This window comes from Rhodotorula toruloides, assembly GCF_000320785.1.
Source record: "Rhodotorula toruloides NP11 unplaced genomic scaffold Scaffold22, whole genome shotgun sequence".
Classification (NCBI taxonomy): domain Eukaryota; kingdom Fungi; phylum Basidiomycota; class Microbotryomycetes; order Sporidiobolales; family Sporidiobolaceae; genus Rhodotorula; species Rhodotorula toruloides.
Genome location: NW_015622982.1, coordinates 79392 through 106997, shown reverse-complemented (window position 1 = coordinate 106997; position 27606 = coordinate 79392). Strand labels below are relative to the sequence as shown.

Genomic DNA, 27606 nt, shown 5'->3' with positions numbered 1-27606 from the left:
ATGCAACGCCCGTCGAAGTCCAGTCGTCATACTACGGGCTCAACCGCTCGATCTTCCACTCGCTCTTCTCGTCGCCCTCGGGCCTCGTGTACCGGTAGCGGTCGTGCAACCTGCTCTCGCGTCCCGCCCAGAACTCCACCTCGAACGGGACGACCCTGACGCCGCCCCAGAACGGCGGAACGGGAATGTTGACGTTCTCGACGGGCTTCGCGGGAGCGGAGGACGCAGGTCCCGCCGTGACTGCTGAGCCGGTCGCCGTTCCTTCAGGGACGCCAAAGCGCCGCTCAAACTCGTGTACCCGCTCCTCCAGTTCTTCACGCGTGCCGCTCTTCAAGACCGTGCTCTGCTCGCTCGCCCACGCGCCGATGCGGCTTCCGACGGGCCGCGAATCGTAGTAAGCCTGCGTCGTCGCGCGGTCGACCTTCTCCGCCTTGCCGACGACGCGGACTGACAGGTGAAGCGCTCGCCAGTAGAACGCAAGCGAGACGTAGCCTCCTCGCGGTGAGTCGGACTCGTGGTCTCCGTCAGGGAAGAGCTCCCTTCCCTTGCGCGACGAGTAGTTGGTGTAGAAGATGAAGCCGCGATTGTCAACCTGCTTGAGGAGGACGACGCGGGTCGAGGGGATGTGCGTCTGGGAGTTGACGGTGGAGATGGACATCGCTTCAGGCTCGGGGACGTCGGTTGGGCGGGACTGAGCGTGTGAGAACCATTTCGAGAACTGAACGATCGGGTTGGGGTCGAGGGTCGAGGCGGACGGGATGCCTTGCGAGAGGTACGTCTCGTGCGTTGAGACGGACGCGAGCGTTTGCGGGTTCGTTGAGGTCATGAGGGATCGCAGGCAGGCAGAGGTAGGGGTCGAGGAGGAGGATCGGGGCGGAGTACGGGTGCGAATGATGGGGATGACCGGGCTAAGGAGGGTCGCAGATGCGCGATGGAGAGTGTGACGGGCAGTCAGGCGCGAAGATGAAGGTGCGAGATGGCGAAGAGGGGAGTGGATCTGCGAAGTTCGGGGAGTCAACCGCCGGGATCGGATGCGGTGAGCTGCTTCATACGCACTTGCATACACTCCCTGTGGTGTCGTGGCGTCGTCAAAGCAGTCTCGGACGAGTGCGAGGTGTAGGCAGTGAACTGTATGAGACCAAGAGGCGAACCTGAGGTCGGAGGAGAACCTCACGTTCGCACAGCTCGGATTGACTTGTTCTCCCGCTAGAATGGCACCAAGCTCGCCTGAAAAGCATGGCACGCCGTCCAGACCGTCCGCTCTTCCCTCGCTTCTCGCGGGCCTGCGCTCCCCCTCTTCCGCCAGCGTCGCCCCGTCTACCACCTCGACTACAGCGCAGGAATCGCTTCCGCACAGGCCGACAAGGAGTCGAGAAGTGTGGCAGACTGGCAGCGGCAGCAGAAGCCCCAGCATGCGGGATCTGGCGGACGCGGCGGCTTCATCGGATATTGGTGGGGGTCGTGCAAAGCGGACGATGCGCAGCGTCTCCAGCCTTGCCAAGACAACGGACCTCACGGCCGACAGGTCAGAACCGGAACGGAGGCGCCGAGGAAGCAGGTCACGGTCGAGGACCTCATCTTCGAGCAGCGCGGGCAGTCAGGCGAGCTCTGCTTCGAGTCTGGAAGGGCTGGCTCAGCGGTTGCAGGGTGCGAGGGAAGGAAAAACGAGAGGAGCTCGAGGCGGGGAGGCTCAGGACGCAGGAAAGGGGAAAGGGCGGGCAGAGGAGGTGCACGAACATGCTCACGAGGAAGATTCCGCTCCTCGACATGCGGTGGAGGACGCTCGACTGCATCCTCCTAGCTCCACTGCGCCAGTCGACAGTACGGCTTCCGCCTCGTCCTCGCCGTCGACGTCGACTCGCCTCTTCGACCTTCCCCGAACGTCTTCGCCTTTTCTCCCCGAAGCCTTCTCTGCAACGTCAGACTCGCTCAACGACGCCTCCTTCGCGCACGACGACGACGAAGCGGACGAAGATGACGACGACCTGGCAGACAATGACTCCGCGTCGGTAGTCTTTCGTTCGGAAGGCCAGCCCGACCCGCGAGACATGCTGCGCGCCCAGCTCGCTCGTGCGCCGCCATCGACCATGTCCGTCGAACAACGAAGACGGGACGAGATGGGGAAGGGGAAGGCTGTCGAGTTGGACGTTGAGGAGAAGGAGGTGGAGCTGCGGCCGACCAGCCGGGAGGAAGCTCTTGCAGATATGCCTCGGCGATACTTCGTTTTGTCGACGGCGGGAAAGCTGGTCTATACCTCGTAAGTTCTCGCTTCTCTCTCTTCCATCGGCCTTCTTCGCGGCGTTCCTCCCAGACTATCCACCGCGTCTCGCTCGCTAACTCACGAGCTCCGCCTCGCTGACAGTGACGACGACGAGGAAGCCGCTACGGGTCTTGTGGGCGTGATGCAGGCCATCATCTCCATCTTTGCGGACGAGGGTGACAAGATCCGGTTCGTCGACTTTTTTTCTCCACGCGAATGCAGAAACCTGATGCTCTCCCACCCTCGACAGCTATGTCGACGTCGGCCAAACGAAGATCTCGTTTCTGCTGAAGCCGCCTCTTTACCTGGTCGTCGTTAGCTCGCACGGAGAACCGGAGAACATCGTACGTGCACCGCCTTCGAAGCTCTGCGTATGCCTTTGACGCTTCGCCTCCCCCAGCTTCGAATGCACCTTGACTACCTGTACCTTCAAATGCTCAGCGTCGTCACGCTCGCGCAGCTGCAGGCCATCTTTGCCAAGCGGACGAACTTCGACTTGCGGCGGATGATGGAGGGTGCGTTCTGCTGGGTCAGAGACGTCGCGGTACGATGTGACCTTACGCAGCAAACCTGTGCAGGCACAGAACCGTTCTTCGACTCGCTCGTCTCGACGCTGCAGGTCTCCCTCCCCATGCTCCTCTCCTCGATAGAAGTCTATCGGCTGCCGACACCGACACGAGAGGATCTCGCTCGCGCACTCAACCCAGGTCGCGACGTCATACGCGACCTGGACCTCCTCTACGTCCTGTTACTTGCCAAAGGTCGTCTCGTCACCCTGCTCCGCCCGAAAAAACACTCGATTCACCCTACCGACCTCCACCTCCTCCTGTCAACGATCTACGCCAAGCGCAAGTCGGCTTCGCCCAGCCCGTCAGCAACTCCGACGTTGAATGGCGACCCTCCGCCTCCGCGTCCTCCGCGTTCCTCGCCCCTCCTCGAACCGGGCGCCGAGTCGTGGCTTCCAATCTGCCTTCCCCGCTTCAATCCTCGCGGCTTCCTTCACGCCTACATCTCCTTCCTCGACGTCGGCTCGTCTGGGCGGTCTGCAGACGGCAGTTCGGCGGAACCACCAGAAGACGGAGTCGGGCTCGTCCTGCTCAGCTCGCAACGCGACTCCTTCCTCGGCGTCAAGGCTGCGGCAGAAGGCATCAAAGCGCGTCTGCTCGCCTCGCCGTCGGCAACGTCTGCTGCGACATCGTCTTCGACGCTACCACCACCGGCTCCGGATGGCGGCCTCTTGCACCCGCTCCTCCTCTTTCGCGCTCGGCAGTCTTATTCGCTCGGCGAGCTTGCCGTACCGGGTCTGCGACATTTCGTCTACAAGGACAAGTCGAAGGTGCAGGTTACGATGTGCGGTTGGGAAGGCGAGTATGGCGGTGAGGAGGAAAGCGAGGGCGAAAAGGCGAGACGCAGGTGCGCTTACAACAAAGATCTCTCTGTACGAGTGCAGTGCAGGCGCTGACACGACCCGCTACGTCTCGCAGGCTCATCACGCTTTACCAGCACCTCCACACGGCTCTGCATCCTCGACCGGCGGCGGCAGGAGCGCCATCGCGACAGGCAGCGCAAGTACAGTACCTGCGTACCGAGCACGAAGCGGTTCTCGGCCGGGTGAGTCCGCTTCTGACGTTCCCAGCCGTCGCGCCTCCAGCTGAACACTCGTCTCTGCCAGATCACGTCGTCCTTCGAGCTGTACCTCGCCACCGCGCCTTTGCTTCCTCATTCGGCTGTCGTCAATGCGGCCAGGTCTATCAGCAAGTTCGTCGCCGGCAAGGAGAACGAGCTATTCCTCTCGAACGCTCCGTCGTTCTGAGGCGACGGTCTCGGCGGCGGCTCGCTCGCTACATAGTACTCGACGACTGCGTCGCAGTCGACTCGCACCGGACAAGCCCGAAGCGGTCACGACACACGCGCTGCGTTCGACGCGCGGTCGCGAGGAGCGATTTCAACTGGTACGCACAGCCGTCTGCGCCGGAAGTCTCGACAGCGCCGAGATGCCTTGTTTTGCCTAACTGTGCTTTGTTCGCAGATTCTGCGACGTCGCGTGCGTCGAGGGAACGCCAGTCCGTGCAAAGTCGACGACGGAAGAGCCGCCCATTGAGGCGACGTGTCGCCGCTTCGGACGCTCCTTCTCCCTCGCACTTTCCTCGTCGACGAGCGAAGCGTGCGGTCGTTCCTGAAGTGTGTAATAACGGAGCGTAATAGCTTTGCTCCTTCAGGAAGGTCGCCGCCGACTGTCGAATCGAGACCTGGCTCCGTTTCCATTGCCCTTCGATCTTTGCGGGCTGGATCATCGTCCGTACGCCCATCTCCAGGGCTGCACGGGCAGCGAAGGGGCGCACCTCTCTCGCCCCATCCAACGACGCTGCTGTCTTCGCCAACGCGGTCGCTTGCTGCACCTCTCCAGCGCTCGCCTGCGGCTTCTAGCCCGCTCACCAGATCGCCTTCATTTTCGTGATCACCTCTTAGCGTCAGCCCCGACACGACCTTTGTCCGACGAACCTCCCGCCCCGGTGGCTCGAGCGACCTCTCCTCCCGTCTCCAGCCATGTTTGGTTTGCGCAGGTCCGACGGCGCTGCGTCCCCTGCACCAGCAGTACCCCTCCCGCCTGTCCCGATGAACGCAGGCTCACCGCAACTGCCGCCCTTCCCTCCTTTCCCGGCACTCTCGCCTCCCTCGCGCCTCGTCTTCCCTTCGCGTCCGAACCGACCAGTTGTCGACCAGGGCGACACGTCGCCTGCATCGTCCCACTCCAGCATCGACTCGGCCGCCTCGACCGAGGAAGCTGTCTCAACGCGACCCTCGACTCCTGCCAGCAGCGCGTTCACGGCAAAGGACGCCCGTCTGTCGCACACACAGGGTGCCGAGGATAACGACTTGAGTGTCCAGTTGGCATTGTTGGACGTGGACGAGACGGATGAGGAGTCTTTCACGGAGGAAGATGCCAGGGGTCGACCCGCACGACAGTTCCTTTCGACTCGCCTATCAGCCACCGCTACGCCCGCCGCTCCACCCTATCTCAGCAGCTCCGACGTCGAGGAAGCCATCGTCGACTGTGGCTGCGGCGATGCGCCAACCTCGCCTCTCTCTCCCGCCTCGCCAATATCCGAAGACGACGACTTCTTCTCGGAGGGCGAGCAAATCCTCCTGGCGGGCGAGCCGGCTGGCCTCGGCCTCGGCCTTTCGAAACGCCCAAGTCTGCCGCTGCCTTCGCTGCCCGGCGCAGGCGCATCGCCGTTCTCGGCGAGACAGCCTCTCGGACGGCAACGCAGCGTCAGCGGCAGCGCGTTCGTCGAGGAGGGTATCACGCGAGTGGACGAGACGCGAGCGCGAGAAGCTGGTGAAGGCGGAGTGCTCGGCTTGAGCGAGAGCGAGGGTGAAGGGGGAACTGCTACGGCGACGCCAACCATGTCTTTCCAGACGACGACAACCGCCACGGCACGACCTTTCGGACGCCAAGAACCGGTTGCTGGACCGTCAACATCTCCAACTCGCTCGGCGCCCCTCACGCCGGCGGACGAACGGTCGAAGATGGTCGCGCGGCGCTTGCTTCGGAGGAAGCGGAGCACGACGAAGAAGGAGAAGTTCGAGCGCTTCGTTCTGCCAACGGCAGAGTCGATGCAGGCGGCGAGCGAGTGCGAGCTCGTTGCAGAAGGCGGTCAGAAGGTGACGTTTGGCGAGTTGATCAAGCACCGCGGGCACAAGAAGGTCGTCGTCATGTGCGTTCCTTTCGCTGTCCCAGTCCGTGTCCGTGCGCGTTGAGGCTGACTCGTGTGTGTACGGCGCAGCTTCCTCCGCCACGCCTGGTGCGGTCTCTGCGCGCAATACGTCGAGGCCTTGAACCGCGCAAGCCTCAACCTCGTCTCGCTCACGGCCACCACGTTCTCGTCGATGTCCAGCACCGCCTCGAATCCTGCTCCCGTCATTCCGCCTCTCTACGTCCTCCTTGTCAATTCTGGTTCACCGACCCTGATCTCGGCATATCGCGATCGGATGGATACGCCGTTCCCGCTGTATTCGGATCGGAAACGCGCGCTGTACAAGGCGCTGGGAATGACAAAGAAGACGTGGGACATGGGCAAGGAGGCGGACAAGGGGTCCTACATCGTCAAGAGCAATATGGAGAACGTCACCTCGTCCATCAAGGTGCGCGCCGGTTCCGCGGCATGCCTGCCTTCTCTTGTTGACGCACTCTCTCTTGCAGGCTGGTGTCGCCATGCCTCGGTACCCTGGCAGCCAGACGCAGCTCGGCGGCGAGTTTGTTTTCGAGTACAACGACGTCGATGACAAGGTCGACTGCCTCTTCGCCGCCCGGATGTCGACGACCCGCAACCACGCCGAGATCCGCGACGTCTTTTCGGCGGCCGGAGTCGAGCTGAACGACGAGGATGCGGCAAGCGTCTATGCCTCCTGACCTTCCTTCCCTCCTTCCGACACTCTCTACCATCGCAACCCCTTCTAATACACGATACCAGCCGCCTCGTCCGCACATCTGTATCCTCTAGTGTCCCTAAGCCCTGTATCGCCCCCTCTCTCCCTGCTGTCGCGACCTCTCTCCTCTGTAGCCTCCCACTCAGTCGCAGTCGTTCATCGTCGTCTTCCTCAGTTCCACCGCAAAAGCCCGTGCGATGCGGTCCTTCGCAACAAGTCCCCGATCCTGCCGGACCCTTTCGCCGCCGAGTTGCCTCTCTCGGATTGTTGGCTGATGAGGACGAGGACGGTCTGCTCGCGACCACTCCGCTCGCTCGTCTCGCTGAACTCCTTGCACAGCAGGCATGCCTCCCAAGACAGTACAGACGACGCCGAGCAAGGGCAAGCCCGCGACCGCTCGCTCGGCGGCGAGCCCGGCAACGACTCTCTACTTGACGGCGTACAACACGGCTTCGGCGCTCGCTTGGGGCTGCGTGCTGTTCCGCGTGGCTGTGCACATGAGTGGCGGAGACGGCTACACGGGTATCAAGGAGTGGGCCGGCTTGCAGGGTGTCGGCGAGACGTTCAGGAAGCGGGCAACCGGGGCTTTCGATGAGTGCGCACGAGTCCTTGTTGTTGGCCGAGTCTCTCATGATGGATTATGCTGACCGTCGCGTACGCAGAGTCGGCGACGTTGTCAAATGGGTGCAAACCGCCGCCCTCCTCGAGGCTGTCCACTCGGCAACTCGCCTCGTGTGCGTCGCGCTTTACTTGCAGCTCCGTCTCTCCAGGGGAACGGCATACTGATGCACTCATGATGTCGACGCGCAGCCGCTCCCCGCTCGGCACGACGGTCGCCCAGATTGCATCTCGCCTCGCGCTTGTTTGGGGCGTGTGCGAGTTCTTCCCGCAGGTGATTGCGCTTTCCTCCAGAGTAGATGCCTTGCTTGAGCGGAAGCGCGTCTTGTCCCGAAGCTTCTGCGCGAAGGGGACAAACAGCCCGCTGACGTTCGCTTCGCTTGCGCAAACAGGTCGCCCGCTCGCCGTTCTACGTCTCGATGGTGACCGCCTGGTCGTTCGCCGAGATGATCCGCTACACGCACTACGCGACCGGCTTGCAAGGGATCAAGATCAAGGCGCTCGAGTGGCTTCGGTTAGTACCTTCTCTCGTGCCTAGTCTCGGCAGAGACGGCTTTCGCCTCGCGAGGAGGGCACTTCTTGACAGCTCGCGCTGACACGGCTTCCCGTTCCACAGCTACACAGCCTTCTACATTCTCTACCCCGTCGGCGCCGGCTCGGAAGCAGCGCTAATCTTCTTCTCCGCCCCGCACGCCAAAGAACAATACGGCACTCTCGCGATGTACGCCGTCTACATCCTCGTCACAGGCTGGCCTCCCGGTGCGCTCCCTCCTCTCCACCTTCCTCCCGCTCCTCAGATAAAATAATCGAGACTGACGAAAAAAGGTCTCGGTCGGAACAGCCCTCGCGTTCCTCATGTCCTACATGCACTCGCAGCGCCGCAAACACGTCTCGGGCTCTTCTTCGCGCTCGGCCCCTGTGACGCCGAAGAAGACGGGCGTCGCACCGAAGGACATCACGAGTGCTGTCACGCCCGAGAACGTGCTGCCGGAGGCGTTGGGCGCGACACCGGCGAGGAGCACAAGGAGCAAGACGAGGAAGTCGGAGTGAGGCCGGGCGGCGTTGGTGGTGAGGAGACGAGCAGAGGCAGATACCCACAAAGATACTCCGGAAACACCCCCCTCCGTAATCCGTTCCCATTCTCTTCCGTTCTTTCAGCTCAGTCTGTATGTAGATTCCTTGACGACTATTCGACGCGGCTCGCTTGCAATGCGGGAGCGAGACCGTACTCCTGAAGTGTCGAGCGAGAGGAGTGCTGAGAGGACACAACTTTGGATTGCACAGCTTTGTTTCGATAGGGGAGAAGACAAGAGGCCAAGTACATGTAGTAACACACTCACTCTGAACTGAGAGGAGAGGAGGGTAGAATGCAGACGGCGGAAGTCGAGGTATGCGACTAGTGCCGGCGACCCGTGTTCTCATCTTTGAGGTCGTAACTCGAGTCGATCGGTCCGAGCATGAGCTTGACGAGCCAGAGTTCCCTACCCCGGTGGAGCGCGCGCGTCAGTCTCGTGCGAGATAGAGAAGGAGGAAGGAGGGGGTCGAGACGCACGGCGTGAGGTCCTGGCCGGTCGTCTTCTGGAAGTCATCCGCCTCGAGCTCGTAGTTGCTCGTGACCTGCACGCCATCGAATCAAACAATCAGCTTCCTACAGCCTTCGACGAGGCAGAGAAACGATCGCAACGCACATCAACCAGTCCACCAACCTCGGGATGACTATCAATCTCTCCCAAAAACTGCCTCGCGCCCAAATCGTTCCCAATCTGCGCCAACTGGACGCTCAACGCGTCGGGTCCGAAACGGGTCTGCGCCAACTCGCGCTTGGCACGGGTGATGGCACGGACGATCGTGTGACGGTCTTCGCCGCCGGGCGCACCGTCGGTGATGCAGACGACGAGGAGGGGCTTGCGGAGGGTTCCTTGGCGTGCTGGGCTGACGAGGAGGGGCTGGAGGATCTTCTGCTCGAGGGACTGGGATGCGCATCTCAACGATCAGCTTCCCGCGCGCGCGCGCGAGAGAGAGAGAGAGAGAACGGGACGCACGGTCCCAAGCGGCGTGAGACCGCTAAACTTGATCCCCGCAAGCAACTGCTGAGCCTGCTGTTCGTTCGTCACATTGTTCCCGACCGTCTTCGAGTTGAGGAAATAGACCTGTTCCTCGTCCTCTTCATCAGCTCCTGTGGATGACGAGGGGAAGGAGGCGGAGGGGAACGCACCGAGATGCCGTCTGTGTCGAAGAGAGTCGCGGCGGTCGCGACGCGCGAGACGATGAGTTTGGCGTCGTCGATCCTCGAACCGTTCTCCTCAAAGGCTGCCGGGGAAATTCCACTCGTACCATCAGCCGCCGTTCACGAGTCCGAATCCACTGGAGCGCGGGACAGAAGAAGAAAGAGGAACCGCCTCGACTCACCCATCGACCCCGAATCATCGACCAACAAAACCGTATCAAACAGCGCGAGTTTCGCAAGGTCCATCGCGACTTCCATCGGGATGCGCCACTCATTTGCGATGCGGCTCAGGGCGCCGGACTGGGCGATCCGCTGCGCGAGCGAGTCGAGTGAGGCGGGTGGGTAGAAGGATTCGATGTGCTGTCGGAACGGGAACGGGAAGGATGGAGGGTGTTAGTCTGCGTGTGGAGAGCAGGAGAAGAAGAAGGAACGGAGAGGAGAGAAGCGACGAACCTGATCCTGCACACAGTTCCTCAAAATCGTCGCGATAACCTGCGGGTTCGTCGCCGGTCCTCCGCCGCCGCCCATCACGTGACCCTGAGGGGCACCGTACATCCCTTGCTGAGGCGGCGGAGCACCGTATTGCTGCGCGTAAGCTCCGGGTTGACCGCCGTAGGGAGGGTGCTGAGGGGGCTGGCCGTAATCTGTTCCAGACGTGCAAAACCGCTTCATCAGTCTCGCTCCTTTGGCAGACGGAAGCTGAGAAAGAGCCGCGGGAAACGCGAACGAACCTTGCTGACCCATAGGCGGCTGTCCATATCCCCCAGGCGCTCCTCCGTACCCTCCTCCGTACCCTCCCTGTCCCTGTCCGTATCCAGGTCCACCCTGCGAAGCCGGTGCACCAGGGTAAGGCAGTCCCTGTCCCTGTCCTTGTCCTTGTCCTTGCGTAGGGCGACCCGAGGGGATGGGCGGAGCAGGAGCGCCGTACGAAGGCGGTTGAGCGTGTTGGCCGTATGCTGTTTCCTCCCCTTCATCAGCTCCATCGCGAGTTTCAAGATGACGAGGCAAGGCAAGAGACGTACGAGGTTGACCTGCCGCTCCTCCTCCATACCCACCTGAACCCTGTGCGGGAGGGTAGGGAGAAGCAGAAGCGCCGGATCCGTAGCCTGGGGTGGCTGCGTGTCCTGCGGCTTGGGCTGCGGCGAGTTTCGAGGCGAGTCTGTGGGAAGGGGTGACGAGGTGGGGGAGGGAAAACGGGAAGCGGGAGGGTGAGCGAGCGGGTTCAGCGGTGTGTAGCGAGATGTGTGCGCACCCCATTGATAGCGTGTTCTGTATACAAGTCTGATAGCTGGAGAAGAGAGTTGAAGGAGGACAAAGCAAGCGAGCGAGTTGAGGTCCACGGGAACCCCGAGGGTGTGCACAGCCCCCTCTCAGCCCCTCGTCCTGAGTAAGTTACTGCCAAACTAATGCCTGATTGCAAGGTGGTTCATCGTACTCCTCGTCCTGAGCAACTCCCGGGTGAATCACTGCGGCGCGGCCTTCTCTCCACTCTTGATCGACGCCTCGAGGTCCTTGTGCTGCGACTCGAGCTCCTCGAGGTGCGCCTTGGACGCCTCGATCGACTTGCGCAGCGCCTTGAGCTTCTCGCGTTCCTGCGCGACGGTCGAATGGAGCGAAAGTCAGTTCAGTTCACGGTCGAGTTGGATACTCTTGGGAGGTGAGAGGATGGAGATGCCCATTCGTGCCTTCCGTCCGCTCCGTCCGCTCCATTCTAGCCTCCTCAATCCACTCTTCCCTTGTTTCCAACTCCACCTCCAAGCCCTCCCTCACCGCCAAGCAATCCCCACTGCGCCCGCACACACCGACAAACGACGAGCCCGAGACCGCAACGCACCGCATCCCTCACGTAAGCCTCCTCCTGCGCCTTCTCGCGCTTGTTGAACGACGACTGGCTGTGGCCCGAGGGCATGCCTTCCGAGCTGCGTGCGAGGGGAGAGGATAGGTTAGTTCGGCTCGTCGAGCACGAGAGAAAGCTCGGATTGGGTTCGCTTGTTCTTCGAGGCGTAGAAGAAAAGATGAAGGAGTATCACGACGAGTAGACTGGTCACGCTCCGTCGACGGAGAGCAAGCGGGACCTTCGACTCCCTTCGCCCTCTCGTCCCGTCCCCCGTCCCCGCCCGCTCATGCACCCTCTCGCGCGCGTGAGTCCGCCAGTTCTTCAATGCTGAACAGGCTCCAACACCTCCACCGCCCTTTCCGAGCCCATCCATCCAGCGAAAACGCAGAGAACGAGGCGAGCGGGACGAAGGGGCAGGTGACGCACCGGATGTGAGCAGAGACGGAGAACGCGCGGGTTGCGAGGGCGATGCGGGCGGTGGGTGCGCGGGTGGCGGTCGTGAGCATGGTGGTGAGCATCGTTGGAGTCGTGTGTCTGAGAGAGTGAGAGTGCGAGTGTGAGAGTGAGGGCAGGTCAGTGAGCAGGAGAGGGTGCAAGTGACTAGCACAGCAAATGCCTCGCTAGTACTCTAGTAAATCGTAGTGCGCTTTCACACTGCGCACAGTCCAACTCGCACCCTCCCTTGTCGAGTCCTCGTCGACCCCGTTCTCCTCGCCGCAGACCTCGCTCACCTCGCCCAACTCCCCTCGCACCACTCCCACCCACCAGCCATGTTCGCACGCCGCATCGTCCTCGCCGTGCGTCTCCCTGCACGCTCACTCACCCGAAACCCAGCACTCGAGCAGCAGCTGACCGAGGACTGGGTGGGTTGGTCGTTGCAGGCTCGCCCGCTCGTCGCTAGGCCGTTCTCGGCCACCAGCGCGCCCAGGAAGGGTTCGTCCCACCTCTTTACTCCCTCTGGACCTCTCTACAACCTACTCGACTTCCCCCGACGTGCGACACCCATTCCCTCGTACACCCGGGTCGACCTGTCCTCCCATCGCCCCCATCCCTCACCCTCGCACGAGCACGAGAAGCTAACGGTGCTTGTTGTTTGTGCGATTGAGCAGATCTGGTTCAGGACCTCTACCTCCGCGAACTCCGCTCTTACAAGCCCAAGCCCGCCGTTCGTCTCCCCTCTTCGCTTCTCCTCATCTCCCTCGCTCTCCCTTCTCTCGCCCCACGAGTCAAGAAGGGGCACACCTCGCTAACGCTCAGTGATACAGGCCTCAGCCCAAGGCGCCACCAAGTCTTACTCGACCCCCTCGGCACCCAAGGCCCCCGAGGTGCCGGACGCAAAGGCGTTGGCGGGAGAGTTGGCTGCTTATGAGGCGTGAGTTACCCGGTTCTTCGTCGTGCTCTCTCTCCCGGCTTCTGGTTTCTGGTGCTGGCGAGGAGATGGGGAGGGTTGGAGAGCGGGGAGAAGGGAGAGGTGGGCGGACAGCCCAGCTGAGATGGGTCGCTTGGGACTGCTTGCTTACAGGGGGGAGGAGCGACCCATCACCTCCCCCCGTGCTAGCGAGGAGCAAGCCCGTGCGGATGGGATGGGTTGGGGGCAAACGACGAGACGGGACGGGAATTTGCAGTCTCTGGGCGGGCGGAACTACTGACGATGGGAGGATTCGCCGACCGCTTTCTTTTCTGGCTCGAAATCTGGGACGCCCGACATTTCCCCGCTGATTGATCCAGCCTCATGACGCCCCGTCGTACGAGTTCCCACTGACCCTCCCCCTCGCGCGCGCACAGCTCCACCCCGGACGTCGCCTCTACCACCCCGGGCGTCGCAGCCGAAGCAACCGAGGACGACGCGACCCTCGGAGCCGACGACTTCCTCAAGCTTTGCGAGCAGGACGTCAAGGTTGAGGCGAAGCACTAGATGCCTTCACAAGCGGTGAGGGAGGGGGAGAGGTAGAGGGGAGGGGAGGGAGGGGGTAAAATTCGAGAATTCGTTCTTCTGGAATCTCGGGGTGCACGGGAGGGGAGAGAGAGAGGAGAGCGCGATGAGTTACCGGTTTGCGAGGAGGAGGAGGACGCCTCCTTTCCGCTGTTTGCTCGCCCTGCTTCAGCTGGGAGCGCACGAGCATTCCGTTGGTCCTCGTACGGCTTGTGAAAAGCTTCTCTGCGAGCGAATCCAGCGAGAACAATACCCAGCTCCGCCCCACCTCCCTCCTCCTACTCCTCCTCCTCCTCCTCCTCCTCCTCCTCCTCCTCCTCCTCCTCCTCCTCCTCCTCCTCCTCCTCCTCCTCCTCCTCCTCCTCCTCCTCCTCCTCCTCCTCCTCCTCCTCCTCCTCCTCCTCCTCCTCCTCCTCCTCCTCCTCCTCCTCCTCCTCCTCCTCCTCCTCCTCCTCCTCCTCCTCCTCCTCCTCCTCCTCCTCCTCCTCCTCCTCCTCCTCCTCCTTCTCCTCACCGCACCCCTTTGCACTCGCTCAAACGAACGCAGCCCACCCTGTCCCCTCTCACGCGCCTCACCCGCCTCCTCCCCACCATCTCCCACACCATGTCGCGCTACGCAAACGAACGCCAAATCGCCCTCTCGGCCGTCCTCAAAGCCTCGCTCCTTGCGCAGAAAGTGCAGGAGCAGTTGGTGGGAAGTGGAGGGGTGGAGAAGAGGGATAAGAGTCCGGTTACGGGTGAGTTGAGGCTTGATGCGTGTGGATGGCGAGGAGGGGAGGAGGGGTGGGAGGGATGGGAGGGAGGGAGGGACGAGGGGGATGGTAGATAGGAAGCGCGGGAAGATGGAGAAGGACTGGCTGGCTTCGGAGACGAGCGAAGCAGCATCCGTTCTCCTCGTCTCGTCCGGGAGGAGGAGCGGACTTACCTCTCCAAAGGCTCGCGGGAGCTTCTTTCCGCTCACGCGATCGGCAGAACGACACAAACGATGGACTAGAGCCCGAGCGCACGCTGACGACGTCTCCCACCCGCTCCTACAGTCGGCGACTACACCTCTCAAGCGCTCGTCTCGTCCCTCCTCGCACTGCACTTCCCCACCGACCGCATCATCGGCGAAGAAGACTCCTCCGACCTACGCCAGCCCTCTCAGTCCGCGATCAAAGACCAAATCGTCCGTCTCGCCTCAGAGGCAATGGGCGAGTCTCTCCCGCTCGAGGAGGAAGAGCGCGCTTGGGAGGGCGTCAAGTCCGGACCGCGAAAGACCGAGGAAGACTGGCTCGCTGCGATTGATCGCGGAAACTCGGAGGGCGGACCGAGCGGGAGACACTGGGCGCTCGACCCGATTGATGGAACCAAGGGCTTCCTTCGTGGCGGCCAGTATGCGGTTTGCCTGGGTTTGATTGAGGACGGTGAGGTTGTCCTCGGCGTCATGGGGTGCCCGAATCTCCCGCTCGACCCGAAGAACAAGGACGGCGAGAAGGGCGCGTTGTTCGTGGCTGTCAAGGGCGAGGGGGCTTTCCAGGTGCGTGCGCAGCCTCGGCGGTTGAGGCGTCAAGTCATACGGGTCGCTTGGTCGCTCTCGTGCTCGTCAGAGTACTGACGCAGCCCGCACCTCCCACAGCGCTCCTTCACCTCGTCAACCCTGACGCCTATCTCCATGTCAACTCTCACCTCGCTCTCCTCCGCCTCCTTCTGCGAATCCGTCGAAGCAGGCCACTCGGACCACTCGACCAACGCACGTATCGCCCAGTTGCTCGGCATCACCAAGGACTCGGTCAGGATGGACTCGCAGGCCAAGTATTGCTCGATTGCGAGGGGCGACGGGGATATCTACCTCAGGCTGCCGGTGAGCGAGACGTACCAGGAGAAAGTTTGGGTAAGTGCGCGCGAAAAGCGTTTTTCCTCGAGACTTCGCGGGAAACGACGGCGGCTGATTTCCCCTCTCCCTTCTCTCACCTCATATTCTCTCTTCCGTCGCGATTTCCTGTGCCAACTCGATCTCTCCATCCTCACGCTCATCGTATCCGCCCACACGCCTATCAGGACCACGCCTCGGGCTCGCTCCTCGTCGCCGAAGCAGGCGGAGTCGTCTCGGACATGCACGGCAAGCCCCTCGACTTCTCGCTCGGCCGCACCCTCCGCGGCAACAAGGGCGTCGTCGCCGCGCACAAGGACTGGCACGCAAAGGTCATCCAGGCGGTACAGCAGGCTGTCAACGAAGAGAAGAAGTAGAATTGCGCAAGGCGGAGTCGGTGAGGAAAAGTGTAGCATTATCCGCGGGCGTGTGTGATGCATTGCATACGATATAGACTGTACTACAACCGGCTCCGTCATTCGATCTGCGAGTTAAGGCGACCCCTTTCTCGCTTTCTCCTCGCCAGTTCGGCGTGAACCTCTTTCATTCCGCCGCATCGTGCTCCTCTCGCTCGCCGGTCCTGCCAGGCTCCGTTCTACTCTCTCAGCAATGCCCAAGCTGCGCAAACACCGCCCAGAGCCCTCCCACTCCTCTCCTCCGCCAAGCACCACTTCGCCCGAGAATCCCTGGACGCCGCGTCCTCCGTCTCTCCTCTCGACCGGATCGCGTGCGACGGCTGCTCCTGTCGCATTGAAGAGTGTCGCGCCGGTTGTCGCTGTCGCGGAGGTCCAGGCGGGCGGGGGGGAGGAGGCTTCCGCCGGGAGGGGGTTGGGCGAATGGGAGACGGCGGCTAAGCAGCAGGGGTGCGTTCCGTTGTCTTGACGCGGTCGTCAAGATGGTAATAACGCTTTCGCTTCGCGCGCAGCGGATCTTCCGTGGCTTCGACCTCGACTTCACCCGCTCGTTCTTCTCATCGCCGCATCGTCTCGACAAGCACGATCGCGACCGTCTCCTCCCACACCTCCCTCGAACCCATCCCCTCCTCCTCGTCCGTCAGCGCCCTAGCCAAGTTGCGCGAGTCGCTCGACGCGGATCAGCATGCGAAAGAGGCGAAGAAGGTCGAGGAGGTGCAGGTGAAGCGGGTCAAGTCGCATGAGGGTGGCAAGTTGAGGAAGAAGTTGCCGAAGGAGAGGGTTGAGAGGGTTGTCGCGGCGGAAGAGGAGGAAGAGCGGCATAAGCATGAGCAGGAAGAGGTTGCGAAGGAGGAGCAGGGTGAAGCAGAGTCGGACGGCGCCGCGCCGCCATTCCAGGAATTGCGAGTCGGAGAAGCGCTCGTCGTTGAGATGGAGTTTCCGGTGGACGAAGCGAAGCTGGAGGAGGATGGGCACGCAGAGGGGCTCGACGCGATACCGCCCGTCGCTAACCAGCTTCCTCCTCACGCTCCGATATCCGCCTCTCCAACTTCTGCGCCGCCATCACCCGCACACACGCTCGTCTCTCTCGCCCTCGCTCCCGCTCGCCTCGGCTGGCGAGCCGCCCGCTTCCCCTTCGACGTCGCCTCCTTCGCCGCCTCGACAAGCCTCAACCTCGCCGCCTCGACCGTCGCGCTCGGCACAGATGTTGCAGCCAAGACGATTGACACAGGCTTGCAACTCGCCACGAACGTCCCCGTTGTCGGACTCGTCGCCGCCGAGGTCCCGCGTCTTCGCGAGTCGTACCCTGCCGAGGAGGCTGAAGAAGAGCAGTCTTCGCCGCCTGCGCCGCACCTTCCGCCTCTCACCCCACCCATCGACCACTTCGACGCCGCTCTCATCGCCTCCGATTCACAACCTTCCTCGCCGACGCATCCTCACCATCCGGTTCTCGACACCGTTACGAAGCCCCTCTCGCTCGTTCGTTCAGGCGTCGAGATCTCCCTCGGCCTTGGACTCGCCGGAGCACTTGTTGCGGGTGCAGTGGGGGAACTGGCTTGGTCGGCTGTTCGAGGTGGGCGCAAGGACGAGAAGGGAGACGGTCGCGGTGAATCGGCGGACGCTCGAGAAGCAGCGCAGTGAAGCGGAGGATCTTGTCTGGCTCTGTTGGCATACTCTCGAGTCGTGCTTGTCATGTACCGACTATTCTGCTTCCTGTACCTCCTCCTCCTCCTCCTTTCTTGTCGCATACCTCGTAGTCGCACGTTCCCCTTCGCACGCATCGCAATGTAGCTCCCTCTGCTCCTCTTCACTCCTCGAGTTTGTCGCTCCACCAGCATGGTCAGATTCGACCAGACTGAACGTCGAGCCAGGCTCCTCGACCTCGAGCTCCTCGCGAGTTGGAAGTCTGCCGCCTCACTCGCGCTCAAGCGCTGCTCTCCTCAACAGTTCCGTACGGCGCGCGCGGTGAGGCGAATGAGACGTTACAAACCGAAGTTCATGGAGAGCAAAACATCCGAGAGATTCGAGTCGCACAGAGTCCGTCAGAGAAGGCGTGTGGAGCGTGTCGAGCGTGTCGGGGCAACACATCAGGATAGCTTGCGTAGAGATGAAGATGGGGGCAAGAAGAAAGGCGGCAGAGAGGTAGGGCGGAACGGATCAGGCGGTCGCTTTGCCCTTGCCCTTCTGGCTGCGTCGAGTGCTCGTGCCGACCTCGACGTCGGTTTCTGCAAGGCCGATGTTCTTCAGTATACCTGCAAGCAAGTGCGGGAAGGGGAGCGGACGCACCCGGCTCGACGGTCGTGCGGACAGCGAGGTCGTCGACCGCTCCGCATAGCGACGAAAGCTCGTCCGCGACTTCTTCGCTCTTGACAGGCCTGAGGTCGTAAGGCGACGGCGAGGTGCCCGGCCAACTCGTACTGGCGACACCAGAGCGACCGGTGCAAGCGCGCTTGCCTCGTCCGTACGAAGAGGGCCCAGTCTCGGTCTCGTCGCCAGAGTCGACGTCTTCGTCGGGACGTTCGCGGCGCGACGAAGAAGACTTGGAGGGCTTGTCGCGGTTTCGTCGGGACGAGGACGACGTCGAAGTCCGGTCTGATTTGGATCGCTTGACCGGGTGCGGTTTCTTCGCGCGCTTCTTGCGCGACTCCGCCTCCTCCTCGTCTTGCATCTCCTCGGCGTCGCGGTCCGGCTCGTCTTCCTCGAGCTGCCTGGGACGCTTCGGCACGCGGCCGACCAGCGGGAAGAACTCGCGGAACCCAACCGAGCGGTTCACCCAGCGTTCTCCCACCTCCCTGCCCTTCGAGTCGACCGCGGCGCAAATCTGCAACGTCGACTGCGTCCCGTCCGACGAGATCTGCTGGTTCATAGCGAGGACCTCGACCGAGAGTTTCGACTTGAACCTCGAGTCGGACGATTCGAGCGCGAGGGCGGTCGAAGGAGGGACAGAGATCATGGCGGCGAATTCGCGACGGAAGAGCTTGGTCATGGCGTCGGCGGGACCGGTCGTCGTGGTTTTGGCGGGAGGAGCGGCGGCGCGGGCTTTCGAGGCGCCGAAGTTGAGACGAGGTTCCTTGGCCGAGCGGGTCGAGGGGGCCATGGTGGTCGCTGGAGTTGGAGTGGTCGAGTAAGAGCGAGGAGCTGCGAGGAAAAAGGAAGCGACTCGTCAGCGAGCGAGTCTTGCGGAGCTGGGCGAGACTAAAGCGGAGTCCGGAGGAGGCTGGTAGTCGAGGACAGACCTGAGGAGGTGCGGGGCTTGAAGCGTTGCACTCCCGAGTAGTCGTGTGCGGTCCCACGATCAGTAAGAAGGCGGACGAGAGCGACGGCGAGGAAAGCGACAGCGGGAGTGAGGGGGAGCAGGAGAAGAGGGAGAGGTGGCCGTGGAGCAGCGGCGCGCCCGTCACACGCAGTCACTCGGCTGTGCCAGTTGAAACCGCGGTGCCTCGAGCTTGTGAGTGTCTCAACGGGCAGAGCGAGCGGTCGAGGAGGCTGGTCGTCGGCGATCAGAAGCAAGCCTCGTCGCGCAAGTCCAGTTCGGTCTCTGGCTGGGAGTTGCGGTTCTGTCCAGCCTGTATCTGCACGCAGTGAGACCTCGATGAGCTCTGTCTGCCCTGCGAGCGTGTGTGCCGGCGTTGGATGAAGTCGGGAGGCGGGGAGGCGGTGTCGGCCGTTGCAGAGCGCCAGGGCAGGCGTGACGGGTATTGGCGGTGTCCTTGGAGGTCTGTAGCATCGTCTCAGTCGCCAGCAAGCGCAAGTAGCGGCGGTGGACGTCCCCAACCACCCTTCCCTCGCTTCGACCTCTCGACGAGTCGATTCGAGTCGCTCGCTAGGCTATACTGACTGCCGGACAAATCGAGTTACTGCTTCACCTACACTCCTCAGCATCGCCAGCTCTCCTGGTGGCCTGTGTCGACTCCGGCAGTAGAGCTCCATCCATCCTCATCTCTTCGTCCGCCTCGCTTCCCTCTCACCGCTCAGAATCACGCCATGACCCGCCCAATCCCCGTCACCGGCCAGCGCAAACGCCCCTCCAAGTCGTGCCTCGCTTGCAGGCAGGCCAAAGTCAAGGTGCGCTCGCTTCCCGCTTTCCTCGCCGCCGCCACGCTGACCGCGCCTCGTACGCAGTGCACGGGCTTGTCAGAAGAGTACCTCCATGCACTCGAGGATCCCGATCTCCTCGCCAAGTGGCAAGGACCCCACCCCGTCTGTTCGCGCTGCACGAAGCATGGCGAGACTTGCTCGTTCGCCGCATCGCGAAGGAAAGGCCGGCCACGCAGGCTGCTGAGGGATGAGGCGGGCAATGTCATCGACGCCCGCTCGAGCAGCGCGAGCAGGAGCAGGCAGCCCGTCCAGCTCCCCTCGCCCCAAGGCTCAGGCTCAGGCTCAGGCGATCGTTCGCCGTCACCGTCCAACTCGAGCTCTTCGCAGGACACGGGCTCAGAGAAGGCGCCCCAGCCGATGCCTGCCTTTACGTTCCCGACGTCGGGGTTGCCGACGCCGCCGAGTCCCCTTCGCCCGCTCACACGCTTCCCGCCAGTCGACCACACCCCTCTCGCCATCGCTTTCCTCCAAGACGCCTACCCATGGGTACCCTTGCTCCCCTCGGACATCAGCTCGCTCTCCAACTACCTCATGACGGCCGACCCGCTCCTCCCTGCCGCCGTCAGCTGCATCCTCGACCCCTCTCTCTCCCCTCCATCCATCGACCTCGCCTCGCGCGTCCGCCCTCTCGCCCTCAGCACGCTTCAAGCGACGACTCTTCTCTTCCTCCACGCTTTCGCAGCGCAGAACAAGTCGCTCGCACTGCAGCTTCTGCAGTGGACGTGCACGGAACTTGCCGCGCGTGGATGGGCGGGCGAACAGACGGCCGGAGAATTGCAGGCGGAGGACGGGTTCGTCAAGCTTGGGTGGTATTGCTGGGGTATGGAGATCCAGCTGGGCATCATCATGGGCGTCAGAGCGAGCATTCTAGCGCATGTTCCGCCTCCGAGTGTCGTACGTCCAGGTCCTTGTCTCGCATCGCCCACTTCTCACTGCCGCACTCCGCAGCTCGATGCGACGACTGTCCAGCGTCACGCCTTCCGCCTCGCATTCGACGCGACCAACTACGCTCACCTCTGGGCCGTCGACCCTTCCGCCCAACCGGCCTACTTGAACGATATCGTCCACCGCTCGCACGTCATTCACAGCATCGCCAGGTCGACTCTCGCCTCGTTGCCAGCCGAGCCAGCGCTCCTCTCGCAAGCCGCTCTCCGCCACTCGTCCCTCCTCGGCGCGCTCCTCTCCCTCGCAGCCATCATCCTCGTCCTCTCCTCCCAGTCCCCCCTCTCGCCCTACATCGCACCCGCCCTCCCCTGCTCCCTCGACACGACCTGCCTCCCTCCCTCGCCTCACCGCCGCGAGATCGCCCGCGCCGCACGCGGCATCGTCGATATCGTCAAGACCTTCGCAGGCGGCGCCGACCTCCCTCTCTCGCCCGTCTCTCCCGGCACGAGCAAGTCGGCGTTCTACCACCCCTTCTTCGGATGCTGCCTCGTCGTCGCCTCGCGCGGACTCCTCCTCGAAGCCGAGTCGTACTCGACGGGCGACAACTCGCTTTGCCCCTCTCCGCCGTCGTCGCCCATCGACCAGGTCGCCTGTCCCGCCAAGCAGATCGCTCAGATCGTTCAGGACCTCGACTTGTGCGAGCGCGTGCTGAGGGGCCAGGCGAAGAGGTGGAGCGCGAGTGACATGCTAGCGACTGAAGTGTCGCTCCTGAGGCGCACGGCGGGCGTGGCGTGAGCGGGCTCGCACTTTCTCATTTCACTCTGTATATCGTTTTTCGTTCCGAGCAGTTCTTGGCTTTGTTGTCGTTGCGCCCTCTCCACTCGCTTTGCGTTCCCTCACGGACCGTCCATGTATCGTCTCCATTCGTGCGCGAATCTCCCCGCTGCTCGTTCGCATACCGAAAATACATCATCACATCCATCTCACAACCCATACGGAGAGAAGAGAGAGCGAGTCTACAAGCAGGGCCGAGTCGGGTTCTACAAGTGCTAGTCGGCGTCGTGCGGCCGTTTTGAGCGGGCGGGTATAGGCGCGGCGAGAGGCGAGAGGAGAGGTCTAGGCGGCGCAGGAGAACGGGTGGTGGAACTTGCCTTTGGCGTACTGCGAGTCCGTGGAGGAAGCTGAGTGACAGAGCGCGAAAATCCAAGAGAAAAGCGAGACGCACGCCGCTCTTGATGCCCTCGATGGCCTGTGAGTCGTGTGAGAGACGGTACGAGCCGAGTGAGGTGACGGACGGATGAGGGAGAGGAGTGAGAGGATGCGAAGCGAGTAAGGTCAGGTCGGAAATCTCTTTGTTCGTCGAGGGAGCGCCGAACGTACCGCGTACAGACCGAGAGGCGTCAAAGCGCACGAGATGAGGATCTGTAGACGAAGCGGAGGGGAAGAGGGGTCAGCTACGGTCGTCCAGAACTAGGTCTCCTCTCGTCGTCAAGCGACATCTCGTCTAAGACCGTTGTGGATTCGCCGTCTGCTCCTCCCCGGTGTTGTAAGTGGGCTGTAGAAGAATAGACGTACCAGGAGGACCGAGAAGAAGAAGAAGAACGTGCGTGTGGGAGTTTTGAAGTATCCGCCATCCGGGTTTCCCGTTTTCTTGTACAGGTGGAGCCAGATGATCCCGCCCAACCCGACTACGAACCAGGACGAGGTCAAGGCGGACACGATGGTGAGGAGGTCGCCGAAGAACGGGATCAATTCGGCCAAAACGAAGCCGACCGTCCACATCGCGCCGATGATGGCGAGCCAGACGATTTGTCCGCCCTTCGAGGTCAGCAACGCGCTGTTGCGGAGCGACGTCGTGTACCAGAACTTGGCGCCAACATTGCACGCCACGATTCCAGAAACCACGATCGTAACGAGGGCGAAGGCGTCTGTTCCGGGGCAGTTAGCGGCCGTTCCGGGAACTCCAGAGGAGCTGGACGTACAGGACACGATGCGTAGAGTGTGCGTCGTCATCGTGAGTGCCGGCGACGTGACGTACTGGCCGGCGTAGACGTAGCAGACGCTGGAGAGAAGCGGAAGGTCAGCAACGGTCCCAGAACGAACAGCGCGCGACTTACGAGCCGACAACAGAGTAGAGGACGAGCGAGATGATCTGCGAGAGCAGCATGCTGCGCTTGAAAGTCTCCGGGCGACGCATCTCAGGCAGGAAGCTGTTTTTCGCGGGATGTCAGCGCCGCCTTCGCCCCGGAGGGTCCGCTGAGATCCTGTACGCACGTCAGGACAGCCATGACCTGGCCGTACGCGAACACGCTGTTCAAAACGGCTCCTACCGAGTCGACCAGCTTCGCATCGCGGTTGAAGGCGTGCCACTCGATCGGGACGTTGTTCTTGATGAGGCGCTCGGGGTTCTGGGTCTATCGTCGCAGCGCGTAAACAAGTCAGCAAACTATACGATGAAAGCGGACGAAGAGAAGAGAAGTGCGAAGAGAGTTGGGCGGAACCCCGGACCTCCTTCCTCGACGACGGGAATGGGAAGAACAGAAAACGCACAGCTACGCCCGCCATGGTGATGATGCACGCCGTAACGATGCACGTGAGGGAGATCCAAGACAGCCACGTCAAACCGGACCACTTGCGGTGGTAGGAGAGCTGAGAACAAAGAAACGATCAGCATGAGGGTTGTCGAGCGGCGGCGCCCTGCCGCGAGGACTACGCGCGCTCCAGTCAACCATGGAAAGCTGGACTCACGCCGGCGGAGACTACGGCGATGACCACGGCCCAGATGATAGAGCAGTTCGCGCCGCCGTCGAAAGTGCTGATGGCGATCTTTCCGGCGAGAACGTGCGACGCCGCGAGGCCGATGGACTGCAGACGGATGGCAGGAGAGGTCAGTAGAGCACAGGAGGAGCGGCAAAGCCCAGAAGGGGACGTACCTTAGCAATCATGGCGATTCCCAAGACCCAGAATCCGATCCTCCCGAACATGACCTGGCCGGCGTCCGCAGCGTTGAGAACGTGGGTGTACCGGAGCTTGAAGTCGACCATCACGCAGCTCGTGAAGAAAGCGATAACCACGAAGCCGGCGTTTGCGATAAGTCCTCCCACAAGACCCAAAGCGTAGAAGTTCTTGGGGAAACTCAAAGTGCCTAGGGCGATGGCCTGTGTCAAAGGAGTTTCAGTGAGCGTACGGGGACGGACTGTCGGAGGAGACAAGGCGGCGGCCGCCTTGAAGCGGCCTGAGACGGCGCCTTGCTTCCACCTTGAATAGGCGACGCACCTCGCACGTGATGACCAGGCCCGCCTTGAACCATCCCAGCGTCTTGAAGTCCTCTCCTTCCTCGCCTTCGCGAAGGGCGAAGGCGTCCGCGATGACAGGACGGAGGTGCCCATCCTCGGGGTTCTCCCTCGCGCTCTGCTCCTTCTCCATCTGTCCCTTCTCGTTGTAGGCCTCGGGCTCGTGGTTGTAGAGAGCGGCCGACATGTACTGAGCGATCAGCGAGGGCGGGCAGGCGAGCGAAGCAGCGAGACGGCGGCGAGAGGAGGGAGAAAACAAGCGCGAGCGAGGCTGAGCGCGGGGCCAAGAAAGATTCCTGCCCGTTCGGAGAGCCACTTCGAGGGCGCTCGAGCTTCGGAAGAAAACGTTTGAGAGTCCCCAGCTCTGATCGTTTGAGCAGGAGGGCGGGGGGAAGGGCGCCCCGGGAAGCCATCCCGTCCACTGCCGCAGCCGTCCTTCAGCCGCGTTGCGCTGTCTTGTCGACGTCAGCCAAGCAGCAGGGTCCCGCTAGCGCTGAGCGGGAAGTGGGACGAAGGCAAAGGTCGGCGATGAAGTTGCGCAACCTGATGAAGGGAGTGTGCCGGCGAGCCAGTGCATCCCGGGGCTGCCGGCGGGGCACACGAGCCTTCTGGAGGATAACAGCAGCTCCAGGCGGAGGATCGATGGCCTCGAGCCGGATGAAGCGGTCGCGAACGATGCGAGGGAGCGTGAGCACGGGCAGTCGGCGTCCTCGAGGAATGCGCTGACACCGCTGCCGAACTCTGGACGCCTTGCGGACGGGATGTGGCGCTTTCCAGCGTCGTGGTGGCGACGGGGCACCTGCGACCGAAGCAAATGCGCGGTCTCCCGTCGAGCGTGCCCTCCAAGTTCTCCTCCTCCTGCTGGACACGGCGCCGCCGCAACCCCTCTCAACGACGCGATACTCTGCCCAACATGCGCTTACGGAGCCGATGCACCAGCGGCAGCATCGAATCGCTGGCCTGCAAGTGTGGCGATCGCGCCTGCGCTTTGCCGTCCCGCTCGAGGGCTTCCTTCGGCAGCTCTCGGATGAAGACTTCGTCGCTGCTGGATCGGTGTGCGCGATGGGCTGTACGATCATATAACAGTCTATGGCGGCCGTTCAGGACCGTCTACACCTCAGACGAGCATCCCCAGCGACGAGGCGAGCGCCCGGCGCCGCTTGTCCATCTCGTCCTCATCGTTACCTGTACCGCTCACCGTGCTACCGCTCGACTTGCTGTCCTTCCTGCTGAGCTGCGTCGGATCGGGCGACATGAACCGCACGTGCGGAGACTTGAGGTTCGCTCGCAACCGTCCGAGCGTGCTCTTCCTGCCCGACATCGACCCCGTGTCGGCCGAGTGCTGCGACGAGGCGTCGGACCAGGCGGATGGCGGGCGAGTCGTCGGCGCGGCGGCGGCGGCGGCAGCCTGATCGAGCGCAGACGAGGAGGACTTGTTGCGAACCACGGCGCCTTGCGGGACGGTGGGAAGGGGTGGCGGGCCGTGGGCGACGACGTGCGTCGAGTAGAGCGGGAGTGACGAGGCCGAGGTGTGGCGGGCGAGTCCGTGAGCGGAAGCGGCGACGACTGCTGGAGGCGTGCTGCCGTAGGAGAGCGGAGCGGGATGGGCGGGATGGGTGACGGTCACGCGCGAGTGGGGTTGCATAGCTGGCACCGAAGGCACTTGCTGCTGGTAATAAGGTAGCGCATGACTGTACTGGAGAGGCTGGGCGTGAATAGGAAGCGGTGCGCGAGCTGGCTGCTGGACGACCTGCGGAGCAGCGCTGACGGGAAATGATGCGTAGACGGGAATGGGCTGTCCATTCGGGCCGAGGATGTAGGAGTGGGGTTGCAGTTGAGCGGGATGAGCGAGCGTGGCGGCAGAGTAGGCTTGTGGCGCGGCGGAGACGGCATGGAGGGCGGGTTGCCCAGCATACTGCGCGGGGAGAGCAGCGTACTGCGACTGGGCCGGCGCCGTTGACGCAGGAGATACATTGACGACAGTTCGAGTACCCGTCTGGCGAGGCTGGAAGCCATGCAGGCCGTCGCCTTCGTCGGGACGAGCCGGACGTCGAGGAGGTTGCGTCGGCGGACCCGACGGAGGGGAGGCGTAGACCTGCTGCTGCAGCGTCGCGGGCGAGGGAATTGTAGCCGAGGGTGTTTGCGATGCGAGGAAGTGCGCAGGAATCGCGGGAACTGGCGGCGCCGCATCTTCGTAGCCAGGAGGCAAGGACGAGGTGACATGCGAGAAGGCCGACTGAGCGTCGAAGAAGTCACTCCTCGCGTCGTCGTCCGTCCATCCAGCCACGCTACGCGCATCCTCGTAGTCGACGGCGAGCGCTTCGAGCTCGCTCTGCAGCGAACGGACGCTCGGCGCCGTCGCAGATCCAGCCGCAGGACGCGAGGGGTCACTTGGAGCCGCCGGTGCCGTCGGAAGGTTCGCTGGCGTAGTCGGATCAGTCGAAGTCGACCGAGGCGTGGAGCTCTGCGAGGATGAAGCCGAGCGAGCGTGTTCGGCGGCGTTCGCGCGGTGATGTGCGGAGTCGACCGACTTCGTCGCCTCATGCGCTTTCGAATACGCGCTTGCGCCCACAGTCGCGCGGCGGGGAGGAGGCTGTGGTCGAGAAGGAGTCGATTCCGTCGGTAAGGCGCGATACGAAGGAGCTGAGCGGATCGAGAGCGCTGACGGCGAAGGCGCCGAGGCAGGCGGCATGTGCGATTTCTCGGGCGCGGAGGTCGACAGAGCCGTTGACAGGCGACGCGAATGCCGTCTATCGTACGTGGCCTCGATCGCTTCACGAGGGCTGAGGAGCGAGAGATCGCCCGACGTGTCCGATTTGGAGACGGGTGAGCTGAAGCTGGCCTCGTCCGGGTCGACGACCGACTCCTCGTAACCTGCTGGTAATTCGTGTCGCCGCTCGAGCTGTTGTCGCCCGCCGTGACGAGACGAGATTGACGATGCGGGCGTGAGGAGCTGAGGGTTTGGAGTCGGCGCGCTCGCTGCCATCATTGCGAGCCGCTGGGCTGCTTCGAGATGCTGCTGAGCCAGTCGGAAGTGGTGCTGGGCTGCGAGGAGCAAGGAAGACTGGATCAGCTCGCACTTCGACGGAGTCGCACTGGATGAGCGAGTGGTGAACGCACCGATCTCGGCGTCGCTCATCTTGGCGAGGTCGATCTCGCCTATGGTGGGCAACGCAGAGAACGCCTGTTCGCGAGCACCGCCGAATCGATCCGAGCCGCCTCCTTGCTGCAACCACTCTCGCGCCTTCGCTGCGCCCGCAGTCTTCCCTGCATCGAGCTCAGTCGCCACCGTGTTGGACTTGGCGGCTCCTTCCGGCTCGACGGGGCCTTCGAAAGCCTGGCCGCGCGCTGAGGAGGCGCTGTAGACGGGAACGCCCTCGTCTCCCGCTTCCTCGAGGACCTGCATCCTTCGCGCTGTGTCGATGTCGGTCTTGTGCAATGAGCAGCAGTCTGATAAGCGAAAGGCGGCGGCGGTAGAGAGGGGTCTGATCGCTCGAACCTGAGCGAGGAGAGTGCGGGGAGAACAGGAGCGGCGAGGTTCGTCGAGGTCGAGACCACTGTACGTTCTGCACGTGGGATGAGAAAGCGAGAGCAGCAAGTGCGTCGTGCAAAGCTGAGTTAGTCGGAAGGAGCGGTCGACGAGCGAGAGAACTGCGCGAGAAGGACCGGAATGTCCACGGAGGCCTCCTGCGCGAAGTTCGGCATGCGTCGCACCGCGCGGTTGAGGTACGATCACAATCGCCTCCTTTTCTACCTTCC

The 27606-nt window shown here is 62.7% G+C and overlaps 13 protein-coding genes across 13 annotated transcripts; 7 read left to right on the top strand and 6 right to left on the bottom strand.

Annotated features, from left to right (window-relative positions):
• Positions 1-31: 31 nt before the first annotated feature.
• Positions 32-1062, bottom strand: RHTO_03660 (pyridoxamine 5'-phosphate oxidase; the record flags this gene model as incomplete). The annotated part of the gene is made up of 2 exons (XM_016417329.1): positions 32-997; positions 1057-1062. 2 exons carry the CDS (start codon positions 1060-1062, stop codon positions 32-34), a joined length of 972 nt encoding a protein of 323 aa, XP_016271245.1.
• Positions 1063-2048: 986 nt separating this feature from the next.
• Positions 2049-4073, top strand: RHTO_03659 (vacuolar fusion protein MON1; the record flags this gene model as incomplete). Its single annotated transcript, XM_016417328.1, has 7 exons — positions 2049-2257; positions 2363-2449; positions 2511-2604; positions 2661-2775; positions 2839-3673; positions 3745-3871; positions 3933-4073. 7 exons carry the CDS (start codon positions 2049-2051, stop codon positions 4071-4073), a joined length of 1608 nt encoding a protein of 535 aa, XP_016271244.1.
• Positions 4074-4807: 734 nt separating this feature from the next.
• RHTO_03658 (fmHP-like protein) lies at positions 4808-6674 on the top strand (the record flags this gene model as incomplete). Its single annotated transcript, XM_016417327.1, has 3 exons — positions 4808-5979; positions 6049-6406; positions 6465-6674. 3 exons carry the CDS (start codon positions 4808-4810, stop codon positions 6672-6674), a joined length of 1740 nt encoding a protein of 579 aa, XP_016271243.1.
• A 361-nt stretch (positions 6675-7035) lies between these two features.
• RHTO_03657 (protein tyrosine phosphatase) lies at positions 7036-8359 on the top strand (the record flags this gene model as incomplete). The annotated part of the gene is made up of 6 exons (XM_016417326.1): positions 7036-7286; positions 7354-7425; positions 7502-7583; positions 7702-7823; positions 7926-8068; positions 8151-8359. The coding sequence occupies 6 exons, from the start codon at positions 7036-7038 to the stop codon at positions 8357-8359; spliced, it is 879 nt and encodes a 292-aa protein (XP_016271242.1).
• Positions 8360-8705: 346 nt separating this feature from the next.
• RHTO_03656 (von Willebrand factor, type A domain containing protein) lies at positions 8706-10793 on the bottom strand (the record flags this gene model as incomplete). Its single annotated transcript, XM_016417325.1, has 10 exons — positions 8706-8790; positions 8862-8926; positions 8998-9279; positions 9352-9459; positions 9525-9619; positions 9719-9896; positions 9990-10180; positions 10268-10492; positions 10559-10695; positions 10789-10793. The coding sequence occupies 10 exons, from the start codon at positions 10791-10793 to the stop codon at positions 8706-8708; spliced, it is 1371 nt and encodes a 456-aa protein (XP_016271241.1).
• Positions 10794-10999: 206 nt separating this feature from the next.
• RHTO_03655 (mitochondrial ATPase inhibitor, IATP) lies at positions 11000-11891 on the bottom strand (the record flags this gene model as incomplete). The annotated part of the gene is made up of 3 exons (XM_016417324.1): positions 11000-11128; positions 11371-11455; positions 11800-11891. The coding sequence occupies 3 exons, from the start codon at positions 11889-11891 to the stop codon at positions 11000-11002; spliced, it is 306 nt and encodes a 101-aa protein (XP_016271240.1).
• A 252-nt stretch (positions 11892-12143) lies between these two features.
• Positions 12144-13288, top strand: RHTO_03654 (F-type H+-transporting ATPase subunit h; the record flags this gene model as incomplete). The annotated part of the gene is made up of 5 exons (XM_016417323.1): positions 12144-12170; positions 12255-12306; positions 12483-12538; positions 12639-12745; positions 13159-13288. 5 exons carry the CDS (start codon positions 12144-12146, stop codon positions 13286-13288), a joined length of 372 nt encoding a protein of 123 aa, XP_016271239.1.
• A 622-nt stretch (positions 13289-13910) lies between these two features.
• On the top strand, positions 13911-15535 carry RHTO_03653 (3'(2'), 5'-bisphosphate nucleotidase; the record flags this gene model as incomplete). The annotated part of the gene is made up of 4 exons (XM_016417322.1): positions 13911-14043; positions 14344-14825; positions 14925-15179; positions 15347-15535. The coding sequence occupies 4 exons, from the start codon at positions 13911-13913 to the stop codon at positions 15533-15535; spliced, it is 1059 nt and encodes a 352-aa protein (XP_016271238.1).
• Positions 15536-15767: 232 nt separating this feature from the next.
• On the top strand, positions 15768-17212 carry RHTO_03652 (uncharacterized protein; the record flags this gene model as incomplete). Its single annotated transcript, XM_016417321.1, has 2 exons — positions 15768-16021; positions 16084-17212. 2 exons carry the CDS (start codon positions 15768-15770, stop codon positions 17210-17212), a joined length of 1383 nt encoding a protein of 460 aa, XP_016271237.1.
• Positions 17213-17728: 516 nt separating this feature from the next.
• RHTO_03651 (uncharacterized protein) lies at positions 17729-18668 on the bottom strand (the record flags this gene model as incomplete). Its single annotated transcript, XM_016417320.1, has 2 exons — positions 17729-17796; positions 17858-18668. 2 exons carry the CDS (start codon positions 18666-18668, stop codon positions 17729-17731), a joined length of 879 nt encoding a protein of 292 aa, XP_016271236.1.
• Positions 18669-19555: 887 nt separating this feature from the next.
• Positions 19556-21349, top strand: RHTO_03650 (transcription factor; the record flags this gene model as incomplete). Its single annotated transcript, XM_016417319.1, has 3 exons — positions 19556-19636; positions 19694-20563; positions 20618-21349. 3 exons carry the CDS (start codon positions 19556-19558, stop codon positions 21347-21349), a joined length of 1683 nt encoding a protein of 560 aa, XP_016271235.1.
• A 321-nt stretch (positions 21350-21670) lies between these two features.
• On the bottom strand, positions 21671-24034 carry RHTO_03649 (neutral amino acid permease; the record flags this gene model as incomplete). Its single annotated transcript, XM_016417318.1, has 11 exons — positions 21671-21715; positions 21780-21803; positions 21935-21976; positions 22130-22482; positions 22537-22616; positions 22672-22764; positions 22829-22968; positions 23105-23203; positions 23303-23419; positions 23488-23712; positions 23831-24034. 11 exons carry the CDS (start codon positions 24032-24034, stop codon positions 21671-21673), a joined length of 1422 nt encoding a protein of 473 aa, XP_016271234.1.
• Positions 24035-24964: 930 nt separating this feature from the next.
• RHTO_03648 (uncharacterized protein) lies at positions 24965-27253 on the bottom strand (the record flags this gene model as incomplete). Its single annotated transcript, XM_016417317.1, has 2 exons — positions 24965-26892; positions 26968-27253. The coding sequence occupies 2 exons, from the start codon at positions 27251-27253 to the stop codon at positions 24965-24967; spliced, it is 2214 nt and encodes a 737-aa protein (XP_016271233.1).
• Positions 27254-27606: the final 353 nt, after the last annotated feature.